We start from the raw sequence: 21,354 nt of genomic DNA, 5'->3' as shown, positions 1-21,354 counted from the left end.
TGCCCTTCCCTCCCGTCACATGGTGAGGTGACTGAGGGAGGAAGGAGACTGCGTCCATGGCGTGTATGCAGACGGCTGGCATAATTAGCTGTGCACCACGTCACTGCCAGCTGTTGGCCTGCAAGTCCTGAAGATCCTTAGTACTTTGATCCACCCCTGAACATACTGCACGCGGATGGTAGTAACAGTCTGCTGCCCTGTTGCATTTGTCTTCCCGTACCTCCTCCATCGCCCGCAGCATGGAAGGGGATGATGAATTGATAACAGTGCTGCACTATGGAGACTCTTAAGGGGTGTCTGCATGGCACACCAGCCCCTGGCCTGTGGGACTTGTGACCGCACCTGAGTGTTCATGCTTCATTGTAAAGCTAGCTTTGCTTTAGGGATGTGAAAGTTTAACCATGTAGATGGTTAACCAATGAGTCTGGGCTCATCGGTTAACCTTCATGGTTACATGCAGGCTCCCTGTATGCATGGGGAGCTGCCTTAAAAAGCCAGCTCTCCATACACACCAACTCCCAGGATGCTGCCTGCCCTCCCCCCCCACACACACTGCTGCCTCTGTATCCGAGGCAGCAGCGCAGGAAGGGAGTGGGGAGGCAGGAGCAGATACGTGCACAGCTATTTATTTAAATACATTCCAACAGCCCTAGTTTGCATTTGCTGGACTTGAGTCAGGCTTTCTGACTCAGGTCTGTGGCTTGAGCTGCATCCACAGTGCAAAATGGCCAGCCTTGGACCAGAGTCACAGCAGGACTTGGGCTCTGACTCTTTCCCTGTGCTGCCCACTGGCAGGATCAGAGGACCTGGTCGCTGAGTGCTTGCTGACCCGAGTCAGACTGACTTGTGTGTGTGGACAGAGGCAGGCCTTGGGCTCAAACCTGAGTCAGACTCCAGGCTTAGTGTACAGTGAAGCCCCAAGCCTTAGTGTACAGTGAGGTCTGTCCCGGAGGCAAGCCCTGCCCCTGCTGTGCTGACCCATGGTTTGGCAGCCTTCTCCAGCACTACATGGGAGGTAACTGGAGGCACTACTTAATCCAGGTCTACACTAGACCTGGAAGGTCGGATTAAGGTGCACAGCTCCAGCTACGTAAAACATGAGGCTGAAGTCGGCTTGCCTTAAGCTGAGCTTGGCGCCGTCTTCACAGAGGGAGGCTGACAGCAGCAAACACTCCTATTGACTTTCCTTTACTCCTCACGACTATACCGGCACTAACCAGAGCCACCTTCCACGTTCCATTTAGCAGGTCTTAAGTAGACCCTCTAAATCGAATGCCAGAAGATCAATCTCTGGCATGGCAAGTGAACACGTTACCTTATTGAGCACTGTGAGGGCATGAGGAGTGGTTCGCGGGTGTCTTTTCAATAGAAGGTACTTTAGAGAGATGAGGCTTGGTGGTGATATTAAACCAGGATTCCCATCAGGGTGAAATTCAACTCCTTAGCCAAAGGGCGTCTGGTGTAGTACCAGACTTGTTTGAGCTGTCCTACTCTGAAAAAAGTATGATTCTCTCTCTCTATCTGTCTCTCTCTCTCTCCGGCTTCTAGAGCAAATCTCCTCAGTTTAAAAGGAAAATGCTGCATTTTCCCTGTGCACATCTCCTCTGTAAACTCAACCTGTGATCCATCAGTTAAGCTGGGCTTCCTGCCTTACCTGCAAGTTCCCAGCTGGCTCTGTGGTCACTGGAACTATAGCTATTACTAGCAGCTGGCATCTGGGTAACAATTCCTGTGATGATGTGTGAGTCAGAGTCGAATCCTACTTACGCCCTCTGAGTTGTGATGATTTGACAGAGCTAAGAGAATTGAATGCTTTACAGTGAAGCCTGCAGATTGGAGAGTACATATATAACGCATCTGTCCTGGCGCCATTCGCACACGGTTGCTCTTCTGTGTTGAACTGTACTTTACAATTCCCTAACAATTAACTAAGTGCTCCCCTTCTATCTGCTCCTATATTTATCTTCCCAGGCTAGCTGGCAGGTGCATGTGGATGATCGTGTAAGGTTTTCCATTCTTTCAGTCCCATATAGCTGAACAGTAATTGCTTGCTCCTTGTCCTAATCAGCTGTAAAACTCTGCAGATGAAGTCACTAGAACCCTCCTTGCTCTGGCACTGTGAACCTCAGTTAATCCCCCTCTCTGATTGGTTTCCCCTCCTGCCTTTTGTCTGCTTCGTCTGTAAGGGGGACTGTCTCTCACGATGTGTTTGGATCATACCTGAAACAATGGGGCCTCTAGACAAATAGTACATTAAAAGATCATCTGCTCTGTCCTCTCCCACTTACGTCTTTGGTTGCCTTCTGGGCACCTCTCCATACGGTTACAGAAGAGGGTCTCCTCTTTTTTAAAAAGGATTTGTTAGGTAGAGGGCCCTGGCTGGCTGGCAAGGAGGGATTCATCCAAATTCGGAGACAGTCCCCAAGGGGGCAGCTAGTCATGCTTCCTCTCTTAGGGAGCTGCTCACTGGCAAGTAAATGCTGCTGTTACAGCCCACTAGAGTGTCGTGATGGTTTTATCAATAGGGGGCTGGCAGATGCTGTTTGATCTGTGGGAGCCTCACTTGCCTTGGAAGCTGTATATGGCCTCCAGAGATGAGGAATCACACGCAGCAGATGGGCGTCTGGGAGAGCAGATATTAAAAGTCTCTCTAGCTACAGAGACTCCAGAGAAGAGGTTTCCGTAAAATACAATTAATTAGCTCACTACACTGTCCTGCGCGCCAAGCTCGTGGCAGCTGCTGCTAACAAACTCTCCCTACACATGGGGATTTCATCCACTGGATCTAAGCAGGAGGGGGTGGAAAATGTCAGTGCTGCCTGGTGAGCTGGGAGGCAGCTCCCCAGCTGGAGCTGAGCTCTGCTTTTTTGCTGCTGAGTTTCATTCCCATCCATCCCGATTCCCCGTGCCTTTCCTGCCCCCGAGACACGCAGAGCCCCTGGAATGCGGCTTGGTGCATGAACTTGCTGGGCCTGGGCTGCAGTGCGAAAGCATGCAATGAATGCTGAGTTTAGGCGACTGCTTCCCTCTGACTAATGCAGCTGCCACTTCACGTCAGCTGCTCTCTACAGGATGTCTGTATCCATGGACTATCACTCCCCATTCAGCCTCATCCGAAGCACTTAAGGCTGTAGCCAGGAGGTTCGCATGCATCAGTGAGGGGAAATTGCCTTATGTTTTCAGTGCGCCAGCACCTGTTCCGGGGCTGGGCAAGCATCACATGTCCGGGTGAGAGGCCGGGTGATCCACTGCCTGTCTGAACTCTCCAAACTACACAGATCCCCAGAACTGGAAGAGGACTGTCACAAGATCAGGCTCTCTCTGGGAGTCTTGCTCCCTTTGTTTTCGGTCCCTGTTCAAACTCACAAGCTGGTGCAGCTTTGGTCTAGTGGATTGAGGCTGGAGACCCGTGTTCTGTTCCCTTCGCTGCCCTGAATGCCTGGGACAACTCAAGACAAGTTGCTTGCCTTCCTTGTACACTATGGCTGTGTCTAAACTACATGGCTCCATCGATGGAGCCATGTAGATGAGGGTTGTAGGCAAAGGGAAATGAAGCCGCGATTTAAATAATCGTGGCTTCATTTAAATTTACATGGCTGCCGCGCTGAGCTGACAAACAGCTGATCAACTGTTTGTCAGCTCAGCGCGCTAGTCTGGACGCTCCCGCACCGACCTGAAAGCCCTTTATCGACATCCCTGTTATGCCTCGTAGGATGAGGTTTACTGGGGAGGTCGATAAAAGGCTTTCATTTCGACAGGGAAGCGCCCAGACTAGCGCGCTGAGCCGACAAACAGCTGATCAGCTGTTTGTTGGCTCAGCGCAGCAGCCATGTACATTTAAATGAAGCCGCGATTATTTAAATCGCGGCTTGATTTCCCTTTGCCAAAAAAACAAATCTACATGGCTCCGTCGACGGAGCCATGTAGTTGAGACGTACCCCTAGTGTTTAAAAGGAGGGCAGTCATGCTCCCTCTCCTGGAAAGCAATTGGGGATGAGATGAATGAGAAGCTGGAGAACAAGGCAATGTCCTATTACTCTTGACACGAACTGAGCCAGAACCCAACCTAATGTCCCAATGGGATGCCAAGAGGCTCTGTGCTGCAGCAGGCACTGAGGCTGACTCAGGGGGTGCTCTTCTCTGAGTCAGCATCCACCCAAGGCGTATTTCATGGCTGTTGCCTTACATGTATCTCCACCTGAGCTATAGAACTGAGAGACGGGGCTATTGGGAGGGAATCCAAACACATGAAGAAAGCGGGTCCCAGTCCTAGCTCCCTGTCTGACATCGGGACCTGCTTGGTGACCCGACAGCTGTTGCATTTCATGTCTTAGGGAAGTGAAATGAATAACACCAAGAGCCACGATCGTCCACTCCTTTATACCCTGCTATTTTCCCACATACCTCTCTTGTCTGAAGAATTAATGAGTGTGGAGGCAGCAGCTGACGAGTTCAGATGGACCCAGAGGATGCCCAGGTACAAAGATGTCTTTTAGGAAGAGGTTGTGTCCGTTCCAGATCTAGAGGTGCTGGCTTGAGGTGGTTTCCATTATTTATTCTTAATGTAGAATACCGATGAAAATATTGTCTGCGTGCAGAATTTTACCCCAAGATTCTGCCTTGCAACAAATCACTGGGCAAGAGAGAGAGTTGAACAGCCTCGGAGGAGAAGGCACATTATGGTCCAGAGTGGGATCCCTCTGACTCTCACTAGCTTTGTGCTTGCGTCTGAATTTATTAGACACCTGCCGTGCTCATCACTTCCACTACGAAAGCCAAGGACACCGGCACCTCGTCCCATTGCGGCTTAAATCACTCCTCCTCTTCGCTGTACGCCGCAAGCTTATTTCCCAGGCAGACTTCAGAGGCCTGTTGGCAGGTGTGGAGGAGACTCAAAGCTCTTGCAGTCCTAAATGTCAAGGGGAAAACTGCCTGGAGAGTAGGGTAGTGCTTTGTCTTGACCATAGTTTGCGTAGAGTCCTGGCATGTCCCTTCCCACTGCTTAACAGGCCTTTAAGACAAGGTTTTGAATGGACTAGATGCCCAGCGGCACACAGAGGTTGCCATGGAAATGGTTCCTTGACAAGTCTAGCATATGCACACTTCACCTGCACTCCTTTTCAATGAGGACAAAGGGGTTTGTGAGGCACAGAACTTGGTATCTGGTGTTCTGCTGCGAGGATGGGATGGGGGGAGGGATGTTCCTTGTTTGCCCTGGAAAGAAAGAGAGAAAGAGTACAAGTCAGGTGATGGGAGAGCTGGACTCATGACCTGGGACAGCAACTGGATTAATGCACCTTCTTTACTCTCCTAAATGTTCCCCAAATTCCCTAACAATAGCAGCTCTTCCCTTTGTGTCTCCCAGGGGATTTATCTGGTTTCTTAGTTTCTAAGTCCACAGCTGTTTGTGGAGACCCTGCTTTCTGTCTCCTCTGAGAAGGAAAGTGTTGAAAAGATGCACCGCTTGTCAGGAATTGGCATGGCACTGACTGTTTGATACCCCCTGGAGTCCAAGAGCTAAAACCTTCCCCCTTTACACACAGCTGTCTTTCCACAAGCGTCTTCTGCCTAAAGAGTTAGCGAGGGTGGGAATGTGTGTGGTGAATTCAGCAGGACCCAGGCAATTCATCTGCGCAAAGACGTCTTTTGGGGAGAGGTGCTTAGATGCTGGAACTAGCGATGCAAGAGGTGCTGCTGCTCCTGCTGGCTTTAAGTGGTTTCCATGATACACAGCGTTTACACTTTGGTTCAATGGCTCTCGGCACCTCTCACATTGGCCTAGCACTCCTGAAGAGATGTGCGAGTGACTGATGTGGTGCTGGACCCACAGGAAAGATAAGGGACCTTATTATCTCCACTGGCTGCAGCTTCTGTTCTCCCTCTCCCTTGTGCTTTTGACATATGGAATAGGGATGGGAAAGGTTAACTGGCTGACTGGTAAGCATCACCCTTAGCAGTTAACCAGTGGGGGCTGGAGCAGCTCCCCGCCCGCCATGAGCAAGGGACTGCTCCAGACCCGTGAGGCCTGCTGTGGACAGAGACTGCTCTAGCCAGGCAGAAGCAGCCCCAGCCTGTGATGAGGATGGGCACACTCCAGCCCAGCTGAGCCCAGCCGCGGTGGGCCGAGGGGCAACTCCAGCCTAGCCGGGTTGAACTCGCCCCCCCCCTTTAATCGGCTAACCGTTTTTCCACTGGTTAACTAATTAAATGGGATTTTCCATCCCTAGTATGGAGTGACTGTGTGGTTATATGTAGCAGTGGTTTTGGACAGTGGAAAGAGAAAGTGCAGATACTTGTGACCGGAAAACATTCCCTTCTAGTTTGGAACACCTCTATGGTAAATTGGACCTGCAGCCTCGCTCTCCTTTCAGCCAGAATGTGTGTACACACCCTTTACCTGCGCTCTCCCCTTTGTATGCCTATGCTGCCTTTCGCAGGAGAGCTGAACCACTGCGTTGTATGTCTATTTAAGAACCCTGAAATCTTCCAGGTGTACTGTGCAGCATTTCTTATTAAGTGTAGGCAGGGACAGCCCTAGACTAGCTCCCAGCAACTGGCACCCTAGGTGAACCATGCAATCGGCACCCCCACCTCTAAACCCCTCAATGATATTGCGCCGCCATTTGGTACCCCATTTAACTTGGCGCCCAAGGCGACTGCCTAGTTCACCTATATGGACGGGCTGCCCCTGAGTGTAGGTGTCAGTTTCACTTCCTGGGAGGGTTAAGCACCGGAATGGAATGATCAGCTGCTCGCCCTATGCATATCTGCTGGGGGTGAGCATTGCTAATTCATAGCACTTGCTGCTCGGATTCTTGGCAGGAGGACAGATTCATGCTCCCTGCTGCTGACTGGCTCTGACGGGGGCTCCTGAGCAGAGCTTGTTTATTTTGGGTGCAGTGATTCAGCTCTGTGTGATTAGGCTCATTTGACAGAAGGCCGGCCCCGACAGCTGGGCAGTACCCTGACGGAGGCAGACCTGCCTTCGTCCGGTTAGGTAACAGGTTATATAACGTGTTCGGCGAGGCGGAATAGGGCAAAGTCTGCCGGAGATGCAGGAATCCCTGCATGGTGACTTATGATGCCCCTTCCAGCCTTTGCTTCTGCAGCTGTGCCACCTCTTGGAGTTGCTGGTATTTTTTATTAAAGGCCCCGCTCCTGGAGCCATGTGATTATATGAGAACCCCAGCTAGCCATTTTTTTTCAAGTATGGTTTCCCCGACTTGGTTGCAGACAAAAGCTTTGGGACCAGAAGGCTGATAACCAGCTATTAAAAGAGACTACATTTTTTCTAAAAATCTCCTCATTTTTCAGATAATCTTTCTGATTTTTTTTTCTTGAGGTGGATGGAGGCAGCCAACTGGTGACTTGTCAAACACTTAAGGTTGGCCGTATTGCCTCTGGCGATGGCCTCCCATCTGGAAAGCTAGACCAAGTTGGGATAATACAGGGAATGGGCTCTTTCCTCTGTGTCAGTGTGGAGCTAGTGTTCCTGCCTTTACACTGAAGTCCTGGCTCTTGGGACCATTGCCAATCCCACAGCACATTTCACAGAAGTAGGAATGTTTGCCCCCACGTTCTGGTGCAGTCCCAGCATAGGTCGTTATGGTCAAACGCCTCAGAATTCCTCGTTAGGACAGGGTGTGCTCTTTCATGTCCCATTTTGAACTGATGTGCCATGAGGTATTTAACAGCTGCTGCATGCGCCAGAGAGGTGGCTGCATTACAGTGGTGGGTGAAAGTGTGATACCAGCACTTAGGGCATATCTACAGTAGGAATTATTTCGAAATAATAACTCCCAAAATAACTTTCAAAATAGCGCGTCCACACTGTGGGGAAACCTTGAAATGAGTCCGAGGCCGGTTCCCTTAATGTAGACGTGCTACCTCAACTTAGAGCCCCAGGAAGCCCTGGGGACTAATTACTTTGAATGACTCTGGGGAGGAGTTAGGGTACAGCTACATTAGCCCCCTAGATTGATCTAGGGAGGCTAATGCGGGCGACCGGAATTGCAAATCAAGCCCGGGATTTAAATATCCCGTGCTTGATTTGCATGTTCCCGGCCGGTCACCATTTTAGAAATTGACTAGCCCGAAGTAACTGCCTGCTTACACGTGGCAGTGAAATGGGATTCCGGAATAAAGCCTCTAAATTGAATTAGCTGGTAAATCTCATTCCATGAGGAATACCACCTAATTCAATTTAGGGCTTTATTCCGGAATCCTGTAGTCAGTTTCTAAAATGGTGACCGGCCGGGAACATGCAAATAAATCACGGGATATTTAAATCCCGGGCTTGATTTGCAATTCCGGTCGCCCTCATTAGCGTCCCTAGATTGATCTAGGGGGCTAGTGTAGACGTACCCTTATTTCAAAATAGCAGCAGTGGAGCACCCATGCTACCACTATTTCAGAATAAGCGTTATTCCTCCTGGAAAGCAGGAATTGTTATTTTGAAATAACGGGTTTGATAGTGTGGCTGCTCCTCTTGTTATATCGAAATAACTCTGTAGTGTAGACCAGGGCTTACGTAACTCCGCAGTCCAATCTGATTGTTAAACAAGGGCTATGTCGTTGATTTTCTCCCTGCTTTCGCATCTCTGTGGCGGGGGACAAAGAGAGGAAGAGTGTATTTCAAACAGATGAAGGAATTATTAATTGACAGCGTCTTTTTTCCCCCACCCTTTGCTGCCCATCTAGGTGGAGAATGGTGCTGAGTATATCCTGGAAACCATCGACTCCCTCCAGAAACACTCCTGGGTGGCGGATATCCAGGACTGCATAGACCCTGGGTAAGGCTCCCTGGAGGAAGCTGCCTCCCTGTTACAGACCGCACCTCTCTCTCTCCGAAGAGGAAGGCTTATCCAGTGGTTTGAGCACTGCCTGAGCTGGCGAGAGCCAGAGTTAGTCGCTGCTCTGCCACACACACTGTGAGACCTGGAGAAAGTCCTTTAGTCCCCGGGTACCTCAGCTCCCCCTTCGTGATGACATGGGGATGACAGCACGGCTTTACCTCCCAGTCATGCCAGGAGGATCCATCCGTTGCAAAGACAGCTCAGCTGCCTAGGTCCATTTCCGGAGCAGGCGGCTAAGAGCGGTGTAGCTCCTGCTCTGCTGGGGCTCCGGGGAATGACGCTGAGCAAATTGGATTGCAGCCCATCCATCCCTGCTCCCCAGAACGGACTAATGGGATAGTCCAGTCCTACTGGCATCTCGTGCCCCTGCTTTGCAGGATCCATACGGAAGGGTTGGGAATAGCCGCCTCAGGCGCCTGTCCTGTCTCCTGCTCTAGGTGCTGCCATTCCAGGACAGCTCCGCAGAGAGTGGGGCCAGGTTACGTTTACTCCCTGTGGCTGTGATATCCCAGTGCAGGGGTGGCCAACCAGTTAGGGCAGTGGTCCCCAACCATCTGAGGCTGCCGGGTGCCAGGGGGCGTGGCCGTTCGCCTGCTGGGCGCCAGAGGGCGGGGACACTTGGGCGCCTGGGGGCGGGGCTCCCCCCATAGCCATGCGCCCGGGGCCGGCACCCCTCCACCCCCAAGCGCCGCACGCCCGGAGCCGCCCCCTCTCCCCGCCCAAGCACTGCGCGCCTGGGGCCGCCCCCCCCCCCCCACGTGCCGCACGCCCAGAGCGCGGGCAGCTAATTCACGACGTTCCCGGGGCAAGCGCTCACCGTGCACCATGCGCCCGGGCTGGCTCCAGCACCATGCATGTGCCACGTGCCTGGGGCCAGGCCAGCCCCGAGCACTTGGCGGGCGCACACAAATGGCCCTGCGGGCACCATGGCGCCCACAGTCACCGTGTTGGGGACCACTGAGTTAGGGTGTGTCTAAACTGACAGAGGGTTGTAGATTAGGCACATTGCTATTGCAAATGAAGCAGGGATTTAAATACCCGGGCTTCATTTGAATAGAAATGGCCGCCGCTTTTTGCAGATGACAATGAAGCACTTTGCCGGCAAAAAGCGGCAGTCTAGATGGGGATCGGTCGACAAAGAAAGCCTTTTCTGACTGATCCCTTATGCCTCGTGCAACGAGGTGTACAGGATCAGTCGGAAAAGGCTTTCCTTGTCGACCAATCCCTGTCTAGACTGCCGCTTTTTGCCGGCAAAGTGCCACGTCAGCAAAAAGCGGTGGCCATTTTTATTCAAATGAAGCACGGGATATTTAAATCCCCGCTTCATCTGCAATAGTGATGTGCCTAATCTACATCCCTCTGTCCTCAGAGTTTAGACACACCCTTAGGGTACGTCTAGACTACATGCCTCTGGCAACAGAGGCATGTAGATTAGGCTACCAGACATAGTAAAATGAAGCGGCGATTTAAATAATTGCCGCTTCATTTAAATTTACATGGCTGCCGCGCTGAGCCGACAAACAGCTGGTCAATCTGGACGCTCCCCTGCCGACATCAAAGGTATTTGCCGGCCACCCAGGTATGCCTCCTGGGATGAGGTTTACCTGGGCGGTTGACAAATACCTTTGATGTCGGCAGGGGAGCGTCCAGACTGACCAGCTGTTTGTCGGCTCAGCGCGGCAGCCATGTAAATTTAAATGAAGCGGCGATTATTTAAATCGCCGCTTCATTTTACTATGTCCGGTAGCCTAATCTACATGCCTCTAGACGTACCCTTAGAGACTAAGAGCCAAAATAGCTGTGGTTACAGTGGAAAGAGCCACATATTTTATATTTTTTCATATATCTATGGTCACTTATCCATAGATCTTCAGAGAACTTGACAAGGAACAAACATCAAATTAAAAAAAAAACCTTTGAAAATACCGTAATATTCTCTCACGTGAAAAACAAGCATCCCCACCATGTATTTTAAATTGAACACTGCGGCCCTATTATGTCTTGGGAGTTTTTTAAAATTCAACTGTTCTTTAAAGAAACACAGTGCACACCAGGTACAGGCTGATTCTTTTTTTGCCCTGGAATTTAAATATGACATCTGTGTTGGCTGCCTTATTCTGCATCCATGAAGATGTTGAGCTTAAGGTGCTTCAGCTCCCCCAGTGCATCCATCCCTCCCCCAGAGCCAGGCACCTCCAGCCTTCCTGATCTAACCCACCCCTCCTTCAGAGCCAGGCACCCCCAGCCCACCCCCTGCTCTAACCCAATGCCTGGGTCTCATCGAAGCTGCCCCCGCAGCCATGCGCTTCTCCCTCCAGGTGCTGGGGCACGTGCGCAGAGCGACGTGAGCAGTCTGGGCGCGTGGCTCTGAACGAGCCATAACCCTATGAGTAGCATTCCTTTGAGCAAAAGGCCACATGTGGCCTGTGAGCTGTGGGTTGGCCACCCCTGTCCCAGTACATTACTCTGCTTTGTGAAGGTCCCTCACATGACAGTCTGGGGGTGACTCGATTTCACACCTAACCATGCTCTTCTTTGTGATCTGGCGTATCCTGCTCTGCGTTATAGGCCCCTCCTGGACTCCCCAAAAGTGCAAGGGCTACGTGGACATGGGATCGAACAAGAGAGCCCCCAGATACAAACTCATTCCCCAGAGTTAGTTTTGGGGTGCACAGCCTCCCCCTCATGCAGTCATCAGATGGCCCCCTAACCGCTCGGGTTGGGTTCTGCATGGATTTTCAGTGGGATTTTTCTGCATTGATCACCGGATTCATCGTAAGGCCCGTACAGAACTCGCCTAAGGGGAATCTTTTAGACAGTCATTCCCATGGCTCCCTGCGGGTTTTGACTCTGCCTAGAAGGCGGTGCTTCAGGGAGCTGTCCTGGGGCCTCTGTTGCTCAGCATTAGTGGGACAGGGGAGATCCCAACTGACTAGTTAGGAATGGGCATGACTAAGGCTAAGGTCCTAGTCTGCAAGGTGAACGTTTAGACCAGACCTCTCACATCGGCTCAGCTTCCAACAATTCAGTTCTCCTGCCTGTGGCATTTGGACGTTGGCAGCCTCGCAGCAGGAGCTCTGTCTGGACAGAGACCATGGAGGGTGGAGGCTTCTGTGTAGGGACCCCTGCTGAAAATCAATCCCCCAAGTTGAGCATGTGGCAATTTATATGATGTTCAGGGCTCCACACCAGAGTCTTACTCCGACTCCCGTAAGCCTCACTGTACAAGGAGTAAGGGAAGTCGGCGGAAGAGCGCTCTATTTCAAAATAAGTGCTGGGTAGACGCTCCCTATTTTGAACTAAGCTATTTTGAAGTAAGCTGCAAACCATAGAATGAAAGTTGCAGCTCCCTGTATCTCATCTGTCTTCTCCCAGATGAACCAGAGAGGCCTGTCTCCACTTCTCCAGAGATCACACTGCAGAGATCCATCTCCCAGGGTTCGATTCGGTGTGTCTAGTTAGGACCTGCTAAATCAACTGCTGATGGTGCCCTTGTGTTGCGAGGAGTAAGGGAAGCCAATGAAAGAGTTTCTCCTGTTGACCTCCCACAGCGGGGACGCCACAGAAGTTCGACCTAAGGTACATCAACTCCAGCTATGTTATTCTCGTAGCTAGAGTTGTGTATCTGAGGTCAACTTTCTCCCTGGGTATAGACCTGGCCTGAGAGGGGTTGTGAAGCTGGCTTGTTTATCCTGCCCTCGCTCCTGGAGATCCCTATGCTTGCTGCCATCCCAGTACAGCTTTGCGGAGAGCTGGGAGTAGGTTACATTTACTCCAAGATCAGTTCTTTGCTCCTGTGGTTGAGCAAAAAGAAAAGGGGAAAAACGGCACAAAAAAGAGTCACTGCACTTTTAAATCCCCACGCTTCCCTCCACTAGATGCGGCAGGGGAAGGATGTCTGAAGTGGCCTTCCGTCCAAGAAAAACAGAAAATACTGGACAGTTTATATTCTACATGTCCGGTATTTTCTGGTTTTTTTCACCGAACAGAGGCTGCAAATACCGAACTGTGCGGGGCAATACCAGACACCTGGCCACCCTACCCTCAGCTTTGGTGGGCTTTGGTGCCCTGTTAGCTCCGCTCCCAGCTGCCGACAAGCTCTGCCACTGGGACTCTCTTAAACCAGCAACAGCCGTGATCCGGCCGTATCAGAGAGTCCTGGACCACAGAGGTTCAACCTGTAGCAAAACAAGGCCCCTCCCACTCCGCCTGCTCTCCCAGTGCTTGTGTGGCCCATTGCTTAGCGGGTGGGGGGCGTCCCCCTCTGTCCTGAGAGCCGCAGAGGATGAGTCCCTTCCCGCCTGCAATGTGAGTGCTTCCAGGAGCCGAGTCCCTGAGTCCCTCCCTGTCACCAGCTCCAGAGGTCTGGCTCTCCAGCCTGAGCAGCTCCTGTTTGTAGCTCGGTAGGCCCCAGGGGAGATCCTGTGTGTCAGCCGATATGGTGGCCATCACGTAAGCGGGAGGTATCGGTGTCTGGAATCCTGGATGTTTTGCACACGCTCACCACCATGTTACAGTCAGTTCTTCCTGCCATTACAACTGGATACAGCCTCTGTCTTCACATCCTCTCGTGCTGTGGTGGTGTGCCACTGTTTAGACAGCTGCTGCCTTCTACCTCAGAGATGGTTGGGTTTCCCTGGCAGGCGGTGATTCCTGCGTGAGCAGCCTACACCCAGCGTGGCATGGTGTCCGTCAGGTTGGAAACGCTGTAGAAATGGAAGCTATTGTCTTAATATCACTGAGGGCACATCTACAGCGCAACATTATTTCGGCATAACTAGCGTTATTTCGAAATAACTTAGTCGGCATCTACACAGCAGGCAGTTATTTCTAAATGTGTAAATACTGTCAAGCTGGAGGACTTCTTACTCCGACTCCCGTAAGCCTCACTGTACAAGGAGTAAGGGAAGTCGGCGGAAGAGCGCTCTATTTCTAAATAAGTGTGAGTAGTCGCTCCGTATTTTGAACTAAGCTATTTTGAAGTAAGCTGCACAATTGACGTAGCTCAGTTTGCGTCGCTTATTTCGAGTTAAGCCCTGCAGCGTAAATGCACCCGAGGATTTAAAGGGGGGGAAAAAGGATAGACTCAAGCGATCATGGAAAAGGTGCCAACACCTTAACAAACATCTCACAGTGGCCACTAGACTTATTTGCTTTGGCGTTAGCTGCCTTTCCGCAGCATAAGGCTCCATTCTCATTCCAAGCACGTCTGGAATTCGAAGCTGTTCGCTGGGGGGGATCCCCTGGTGGCTCGGTTGTGAAGGGAAGAACTGTGGAAGGAGGAGTCTTTTGTTTCTTATTGAGTCATTGCCTTGGGAGCCCATTGTACATGTTCTGCTTCCCTAGCGAGGATGTTCAGGAGCCTCCGGCTGAGAGAGCCCAGCCCACAGGACAGGAGAGTTCATGCCAAGGGGGTGGGTGTTCAAGGGCTGGTCTGGAGTCTAGAGGGACACGTTAGTACACTGCCCTGCAGCTTGCAAAGTGTGGTGTTCAGGGCATAAGCCAAGGGATAGGAGCCAGGACCCCTGGCTCGGCCACTGCCATGCTCTGTGGCTACAGGTAAACAATTGGACAGCCACTCCTGCCTCCCCATTTGCCTATGGGGGGTAAATACTTTGCCTCCCTTGCAGGAGAAAGGGCCCTGATCCAGTATCCTGCATGCATGTGCTTAACTTCCCATCCTGCTGCCCTCCAAGGGACCCTGCATGACCCCGAAGCTAATCATGGGCCTAAGTATTTGTAGCATCAGGAGCCAGGTTTATAGAGCTCTCTGGGATATTTAACACACCTGGCTGGCCCTGAGAGTGAATTGTCATTCATCTTGTGTGGGTGGTGCTTGATCCTTTTGCCAAGAGTCAGAACCGGAAACCTTCTCGTCAATGCCCTGTCAACTCACGTTCTGCAGAGTTGTTGGGTTTTTTTTAAGGGTTGCAGTTGAGTGACTCTGACTGCTGATTCTTTCGCTGGTCACTAAATAATTCAGCAGCTCCCTGCCAAACCATTACCGGGAACACAAACCACTTCCTGTGCTGCCTGCTAGCACGTGTCCTGGTTAAGCTGCAGGCTGTTGCTCCAGCACTAACGGAGACTGGGGTGCACCCCACCGCTATGGGGCAATCGGGAGCATCTGAGCTAGAAATAGGATTTCAAGAGAACGTGGCTTTTGGCATTACAGTGGCGACAGAATAAAGAGATGGGCCTGGCTGGGACTGACGGGGGGAGTCCGAGATGTGCACACTGCTCCCACACGGTGCGGGGTTAATTGGTCTGCTGTGCCTCTATTGGATTGGCTGCTGCTGCCACCCCTAGAGTCCGTGTCTCCCTGTCCGCCAGCCCTGTCTTGCTCCCACTCCACACCCTGATGCTGAACATTGGCTCCCCCATCTCCAGAGGAGTGTCTTCCATCTCTGGGGTTGGCCTGGCGTCATCTCTCCCACCTGCCCTCCTTCCCCTGCCTGCCCCCACCCGTTCGGTCCCCGATGCTCTCTCTGAATTCAGCTTCCAACCCAAATGGCCTCCGAGTCACCACCATCGCTGGGCGAGCACCGCTGTGCCTGGCAAGCAAGCTGCAGCAGCCGTCCGGCAAAGCTGGGATCAGTAGTTTCATTTGGCCCCCATGCTGGTGGCAGGGCAGCCCCAGTATTTGCGTGGGGATGAGCACTGGAGAGCTGAGGTTTGTACCAGGAAGGCCAAAGCTGTGCAGGGAGCCGTGCGACAAACAGCTGGGGAGTTCAGAGCGCCTAGCAAAAGGACAGGCAGAACAAGGGGAAGAGGAGCTGCAGCCAAGGGCCACCTTGCATCTGGGAGTGGAGAGGGAGGGCTCTAGCCTAGACCTGTGAAGCAAGGCAGATGGCAGGGGACGGAAGTGGGGCATACAGGGAGAAGGTGGGAGTGGACTGTGCTGGCCAGGAGTGAGCAGTAGGTAGGAAGATGGGCGAGAAGGAGCAATGGGCCCCGTGAGAAACTGATACCCAGAACTTCCAGGGTTTTCTCTGCATCAGCTCCTCTGTCCTGGAGCCTCGGTCTGAGCCTCCTTCAGAGACGTGCTTTGTGCACAGTTGGTCCAAATTCTTTTTTCTCCACTGGGAAAAAACCAAACAAAAAAACCCCCTTGTTTTCGTTGGCATTTTCGAAGCCTTTCACTGCAAACTGAAAGATTTGGGCAAAAAATGGAAAGATTGTGTCCAAAGTATTTTGACTGGGAAAAATGAAAGCTTCTGCAGGAACTTTTTTTGCCCAAAAAAAAAAAAATGTTTTAGTCCAACCTCCCCACCCCCAGTTTTTCATCAAAAAACATTGGCTAGCAGACTTTTAGCAAGCCCCATCTCCGTGCCCTTCTTCTGTGCTTTGCATTAGGGCCAACATATCCTGGATGCTTGGGTGATTTGGCAGAGTGGGCCTGCAATTCTGTCTGTGTTTTTTAATACCTGAGGTCCATCCCAATGCCCCACGCTTCCCCGGGAGGCCTATTGATACTGCAGAGAGCTCGTGTGAATTCTGCTGGTCCTCCAGGAACTAGAAATGTGATCCACTCCTTTCTGAGCGCAGCCAACTGAGTGCCTGGAGCTAGAACTTGCCCAGCCAAATGGGTTCCATTTCCCACCTCAGAGTGGAAATTCTTTCCCCACTCCCTCCCGGCGAGGCAGGTGCCCTCAGAGAGTGATGGCCTGGTTTGCTCTGTTTCTTTCCTCGCAGGGACAGCGGAGATGACATTGAACTTTCCTCCTGTGTGCAGGGAGCCTGCCTGCCAGGCAGGGTGCCCTCCTGCAGCTGCGAATTTCTGGCTGATGGTAAGGGACAAACAGAGGCGATCCCCAGCAATGCTGGGTTCGGAGGTGGGGCCTCCTGGGGAGTTAGGCTGGGTTTCAGGGTGACAACGCAGCAGACCATAGAAAGATCGCAAAATGTGGGCACGACTCCCCACCCCTTCGGGAGCTGTTCTCATCCAGGATGCAGCCGCGCTGATCTGACAGGCCAGGGATGCAGGCCAAACATCCAGCCCTTCTGATTCCACTAAAATCCCCTTCTTTCTTGGGCTCGGTTGCCAGCAGCCGATCCTAGCCTGGCCCCAGTAGACTCCTCGTCCTGCCTCTCCCTATAGAAATGGAGGGCAAGGGGATTGAGAACTGCACGGGAGGGGGGTACCTCTGGCTCTCTGCGCTCTGCTGAGCATCGGACGAGTCCTTCCCACTCCCACGGGAACCTCACAGCACCGTTGTCACTAGTCACCGCAGAACGGCCCGTTGGAGCCTGAACGGTCTCTCTCACTTCTAGGGAGCCTTCCGGGGCAGGGTAGGAACAGGTTGGCAGGGAGGTGTAGGGAAGGGGTAAAGTGGTTCTCGTTGTCTGGACCCATTCTCTGATCAATGGAAAACTGCAGTCTCTCCGGGGACCAGTCTGGCACTAACTAACCTGACATGCTAAATCAGCAGATGATCTTCCTTCCTCTCTAATAGGAGCAGAGCACATAGAGGATAATGCACCTAGTCATTTAGTACTGAACATGGTGCTGAGCACTTGTAATATTTGTAAGCCTCTGTTTGCCTCAGTTTCCCCTATAAAGAATCATAGAATTGGAAGGGACCTTAAGAGGTCATCAAGGCCAGTCCCCTGCCCCCACGGCAGGACCAAGCATTATCTGGACCATCCCTGAAAAACGTCTGTCTAACCTGCTCTTAAAAATCTCCAGTGATGGAGATCCCACAACCTCCCTAAACAATGTATTCCAGCGCTTAACCACCTAAAGCTCCCTTGCTGCAGTGTAATTCCATTGCTTCTTGTCCTAGCCTCAGAGCTTAAGGAGAATAATTTATCTCCCTGCTCCTTGTAACACCCTGTTCGGTCCCTGGAAGTTTTGTATGGCTACTGAGTGGGGGCAGGAGGGAGGACTAAGTTGGCTCTGAGGCTAAGAGGGGTGTGGGTGGGGACTGGCTGAAGCCAGCACCCTGGCACTGGTCAACCCTGTCTCAGTGGAAAACGCACCTAGGGAAGCAGTGACCCAGAGGGAGATGGAGCGCCCCCACCTCTTAGCCAGGAAGCTGAGCACAGACCCCGACCTGAGGTCAAAGGGCTGGAAGGTGTCAAGTGGGGGGTACACTGTTGGCTCCTGAGGAACCTGGGGGCTCTCACACGGGAATGGGCTAAGGAGGGCAGGCTGAGGCTATGTCTACGCTGCAGGTTTTTGTCAGCAGAGAGTATGCTAATGAAGTGCTCATTAGCATTTGTTGCACTATCATTTACATATTCTTTGCCAATGCTTTTTGCACAAGAGGTGTTTGCGCAAAAACAAGCAGTGTAGACGGGTCCGTTTTCTGCAAAAAACCCCTTTTGTGCAAGATTCCTTTTGCCTCAGGAGGCATATAGGGTCTTGTGCAAAAGGGTATTATGTGCGCAAAACGGACCCATTTACACTGCTTGTTTTGGCGCAAAACCTCTTGCGCAAAAAGCATCAGCAGAGAATATGCAAATGACAGCGTGACAAATGCTAATGAGCACTTCATTAGCATACTCTCTGCTGACAAATACCTGCAGTGTAGACAGAGCCTGAATGAGGCAGAGCGGGAAAATGGAGTTTGAGGACAGCTGGGCTGGGGCTCTGGGCTAGCCAGGCCGTGCTGTGCGTTCATCAGTCCTCGGTGAGGAACTTTCTCCGCTGCGGTCCAGGTGGCTAAGAAATCCGCCTGTTTTGACAACACTGCCTGAGAGTCCCTGTAAATACTGGTGAGGTAGATACACGCCAAGGGGTGGGCACGTCTCAACCAGGTGTGGCTCTCGGATGGACTTGCTGAGCTACACTCGCGGTGTGTGAAGCAGGAGTGCGGGAGCCCCCGAGGGTCACTCTTGGGAGGCTGTGTGGCTTACCCTGAAGTGGGGGGGCTTGGCCCCTCAAAGGGAAGAGACCAAAGCTGCGGGGGTCGCACTGATCCTGTGGGTCCAGGGCCGGCCCTGTGGTTTGAGCTTTCGTCCATTGATGTCTGCATTCCTTTCAGGCGTGCACAGGACTCCTGACCGATGTGCCGTGCTCGCCAGCCACCCGGCCGCCCCAGCTGCTGCCACTGTCATCTCAGCCCCTCATGGCCGGGCCAGGGACTCCTCTGGGGAACATCTGGCCCATGTGCCACTGGAAAACTTCCTGCAGACTCTAGAGTCGCCAACCCTCAGCAGTCATTTAGCAGGTACCTGCAGGGCTCCAAGAGGGTTGGGGGGCAGGAGCCAGGTTAGCCACCTTCCAGCTGACTTGCTTCATGTGACACACTTGCTAAAAGAAAAGGGGGAAATCCCATTGAAATGAAATGTGGGTTTTTCTTGAGCAAGCACCAAGCAGAACTTCCGCGTTCTGACTAAGGAGGAAGATGTGAGGAGGCAGGGCCAAAGGGGGGGATTAAAGAAAGGGATGTTAACAGGGACAGGTGTTCGGGGAGGGGCCGATTTGTGGGGTGGATGTCCTTGGGATGATGGACTCAGGAATAAAGCTGGGGAGGAAGAGGTGGTGATGGTGGGCTGGATATGCAGGCAGGAAGGGATGAGTGCACCCACTTCTACCTTGCATGTGGCACTGGCCAAGTTGTCCTGGTCCCAGCCAGGCTGCCTCAGCCCTAGCTCAGCGGCCCTGGCCCCAGCCGGCTTCCCCTGCTGGACTGCTGCGGCTCTGCCCCACTGTCAGGCTGGCATGCAGCCCCGGTCAGGCTGCCCCGGTCCCAGCTGGGTTGCCCCAACCCTGGCTTCCCTGCTGCCACTGGGTTGCCACGGTTCCAGCCCCTCTACCACCAGCCTTGCCATGCATGGGGCTCCCAGGAACTGGCTCTCCTGCCCCGGGGCTCTGCTGGCCCATGGATGTTGCCGGGCCAGAGATCCCCAGTTCATAGAGGTGCGACCTGTCTACAAACTCTCCTTCCTAACCTGCCTTTGCTACCCATCAAACATTTTTCTGCCTTGCCCGGCCACTCCTCCATTGAGTAGAGTAGCTCAGCCACCCAGAAGCGAGTCTGCATAGCTACACAGGGGCGCATTTCAGACATACACGCTCCTCTGTGTTCGATTCAGACCTCATCTTCCCAGCATGTGTAGCATAACACCTTGGTCCCGCTGCCGGCTGGAATCGCCAGAACTTCTACCAGAGCCCTGCAGCCTACTCCCTGCTGCCGCCATCCCTTGCTAAAGACGAACATGCATTTTACTCTCTAAACGGCCTTTCTTTTACCCCTTCCCAACTGTGCCAGGGGAGGAGAGCGAGGCAGACGTGGAGATCAACCTCTCAGATTTCCCCTGGTTCCACGGGACGCTGTCACGGATCAAAGCTGCCCAGCTGGTGCTCTTTGGTGGGACCAGGAGTCACGGTCTATTTGTCATTCGGCAGAGTGAAACTCGACCAGGCGAATACGTGCTGACGTTTAACTTCCAGGGGAAAGCAAAGGCAAGTGTCATTGTGATGCGGATGATTCCGCTGGTTTTAAAACTCACTGTTAGAAGAGAACAGGCTGGCCTAGAGGTGGATGGAATAACAGGGCACCTTTCTCACTGGTCTTTGAGTATGTCTTGGGTCTGGCTTGCCTGGGATGCGAGTGAGCAACAAATGAACCCCAAGTTCCACCTTGTTAGCTTAGTTAGTACATAAATACATCTGTCAATTGCCTGACCCTTTAAGACCTACTTTAGTAATGTGAATGCCCCATAATGCTTAATTACAACTACGAGTATGTCTACACTACAGAGTTTTGTCGGAAAAACAGCCGTTTTTCCGACAAAACCTGAGTTACGTCCACACTGCAGTCGCGTTCTTCTGAAAGTAAACCGAAAGAACAGAGGAGTTTTTCCGGCATTGGTAATTCTCTTTCTACGAGAACGAAGCCTTTTTCTGAAAGAGCTCTGACAGGGAAGAGGGAGTTCTTTCGGAAGAAGAGGAAAAAGCACAGGTGCCCTGATAGCCACTCCGTCCATAGTAATCACAGCTTAAATGCGAGATAGCGTCCGTTCAGTGTGGACGCTATCTTTCGATCACTTTTTCAATGCGCTTTTGTTGTGTGGATGCTCTCTTTCGGAAGTTTTTTCGGAAGATGACTTCCGAAAAAAGGTTTTTCCGAAAAAAGCCCGCAGTCTAGACATAGTCTCAGTGATGAATATAATTTCACCCATCCGTTTACTGTTTACAGCTTTTAGCTGATGTAGGCAGGTCTCACACCACAAAACTCTGTGAATCAGCAACTTGCAAAGGATACAGGCGATGTGACCCTGAATGTATATGTCAGGGCAGATAAAGGCACAAGGAAGAGAGCATTGTTAACACAGAGGCATTACAAAGTTACATCTTGGGTACAGCTGCATGCTCCTCTATCCTGAGCAAGGAGGAGGAATCAAAACTAGCCTGTAAATCTATAGAAGCAGGGTCTGCCTGTGCTGTGCCCCATTACCATGGTCGCATTTTCCAAGACATTTAACCCTTACACACACTAATACTCGCTAGTTCTCCCGTTTGTCTTCCACGTCTCAGTGACATGTAGCA

At 52.1% G+C, this 21,354-nt stretch overlaps 1 protein-coding gene across 1 annotated transcript in view; it reads left to right on the top strand.

Moving 5' to 3' along the window:
- SH2B2 (SH2B adaptor protein 2) overlaps nt 1-21,354 on the top strand; it is an 81,519-nt gene that overhangs the window by 50,851 nt on the left and 9,314 nt on the right. Inside the window, exons 4-7 of the mRNA XM_075904411.2 lie at nt 8,701-8,792; nt 16,551-16,645; nt 18,845-19,030; nt 20,075-20,268. Coding sequence (XP_075760526.1) covers nt 8,701-8,792; nt 16,551-16,645; nt 18,845-19,030; nt 20,075-20,268 — 567 coding nt within the window. The remainder of the gene's footprint in view (nt 1-8,700; nt 8,793-16,550; nt 16,646-18,844; nt 19,031-20,074; nt 20,269-21,354) is intronic.

Source organism: Pelodiscus sinensis, chromosome 21 (assembly GCF_052426305.1).
Source record: "Pelodiscus sinensis isolate ZL-2025 chromosome 21, ASM5242630v1, whole genome shotgun sequence".
Lineage (NCBI taxonomy): Eukaryota > Metazoa > Chordata > Testudines > Trionychidae > Pelodiscus > Pelodiscus sinensis.
This window is presented reverse-complemented; position numbering and strand designations above follow the sequence as displayed.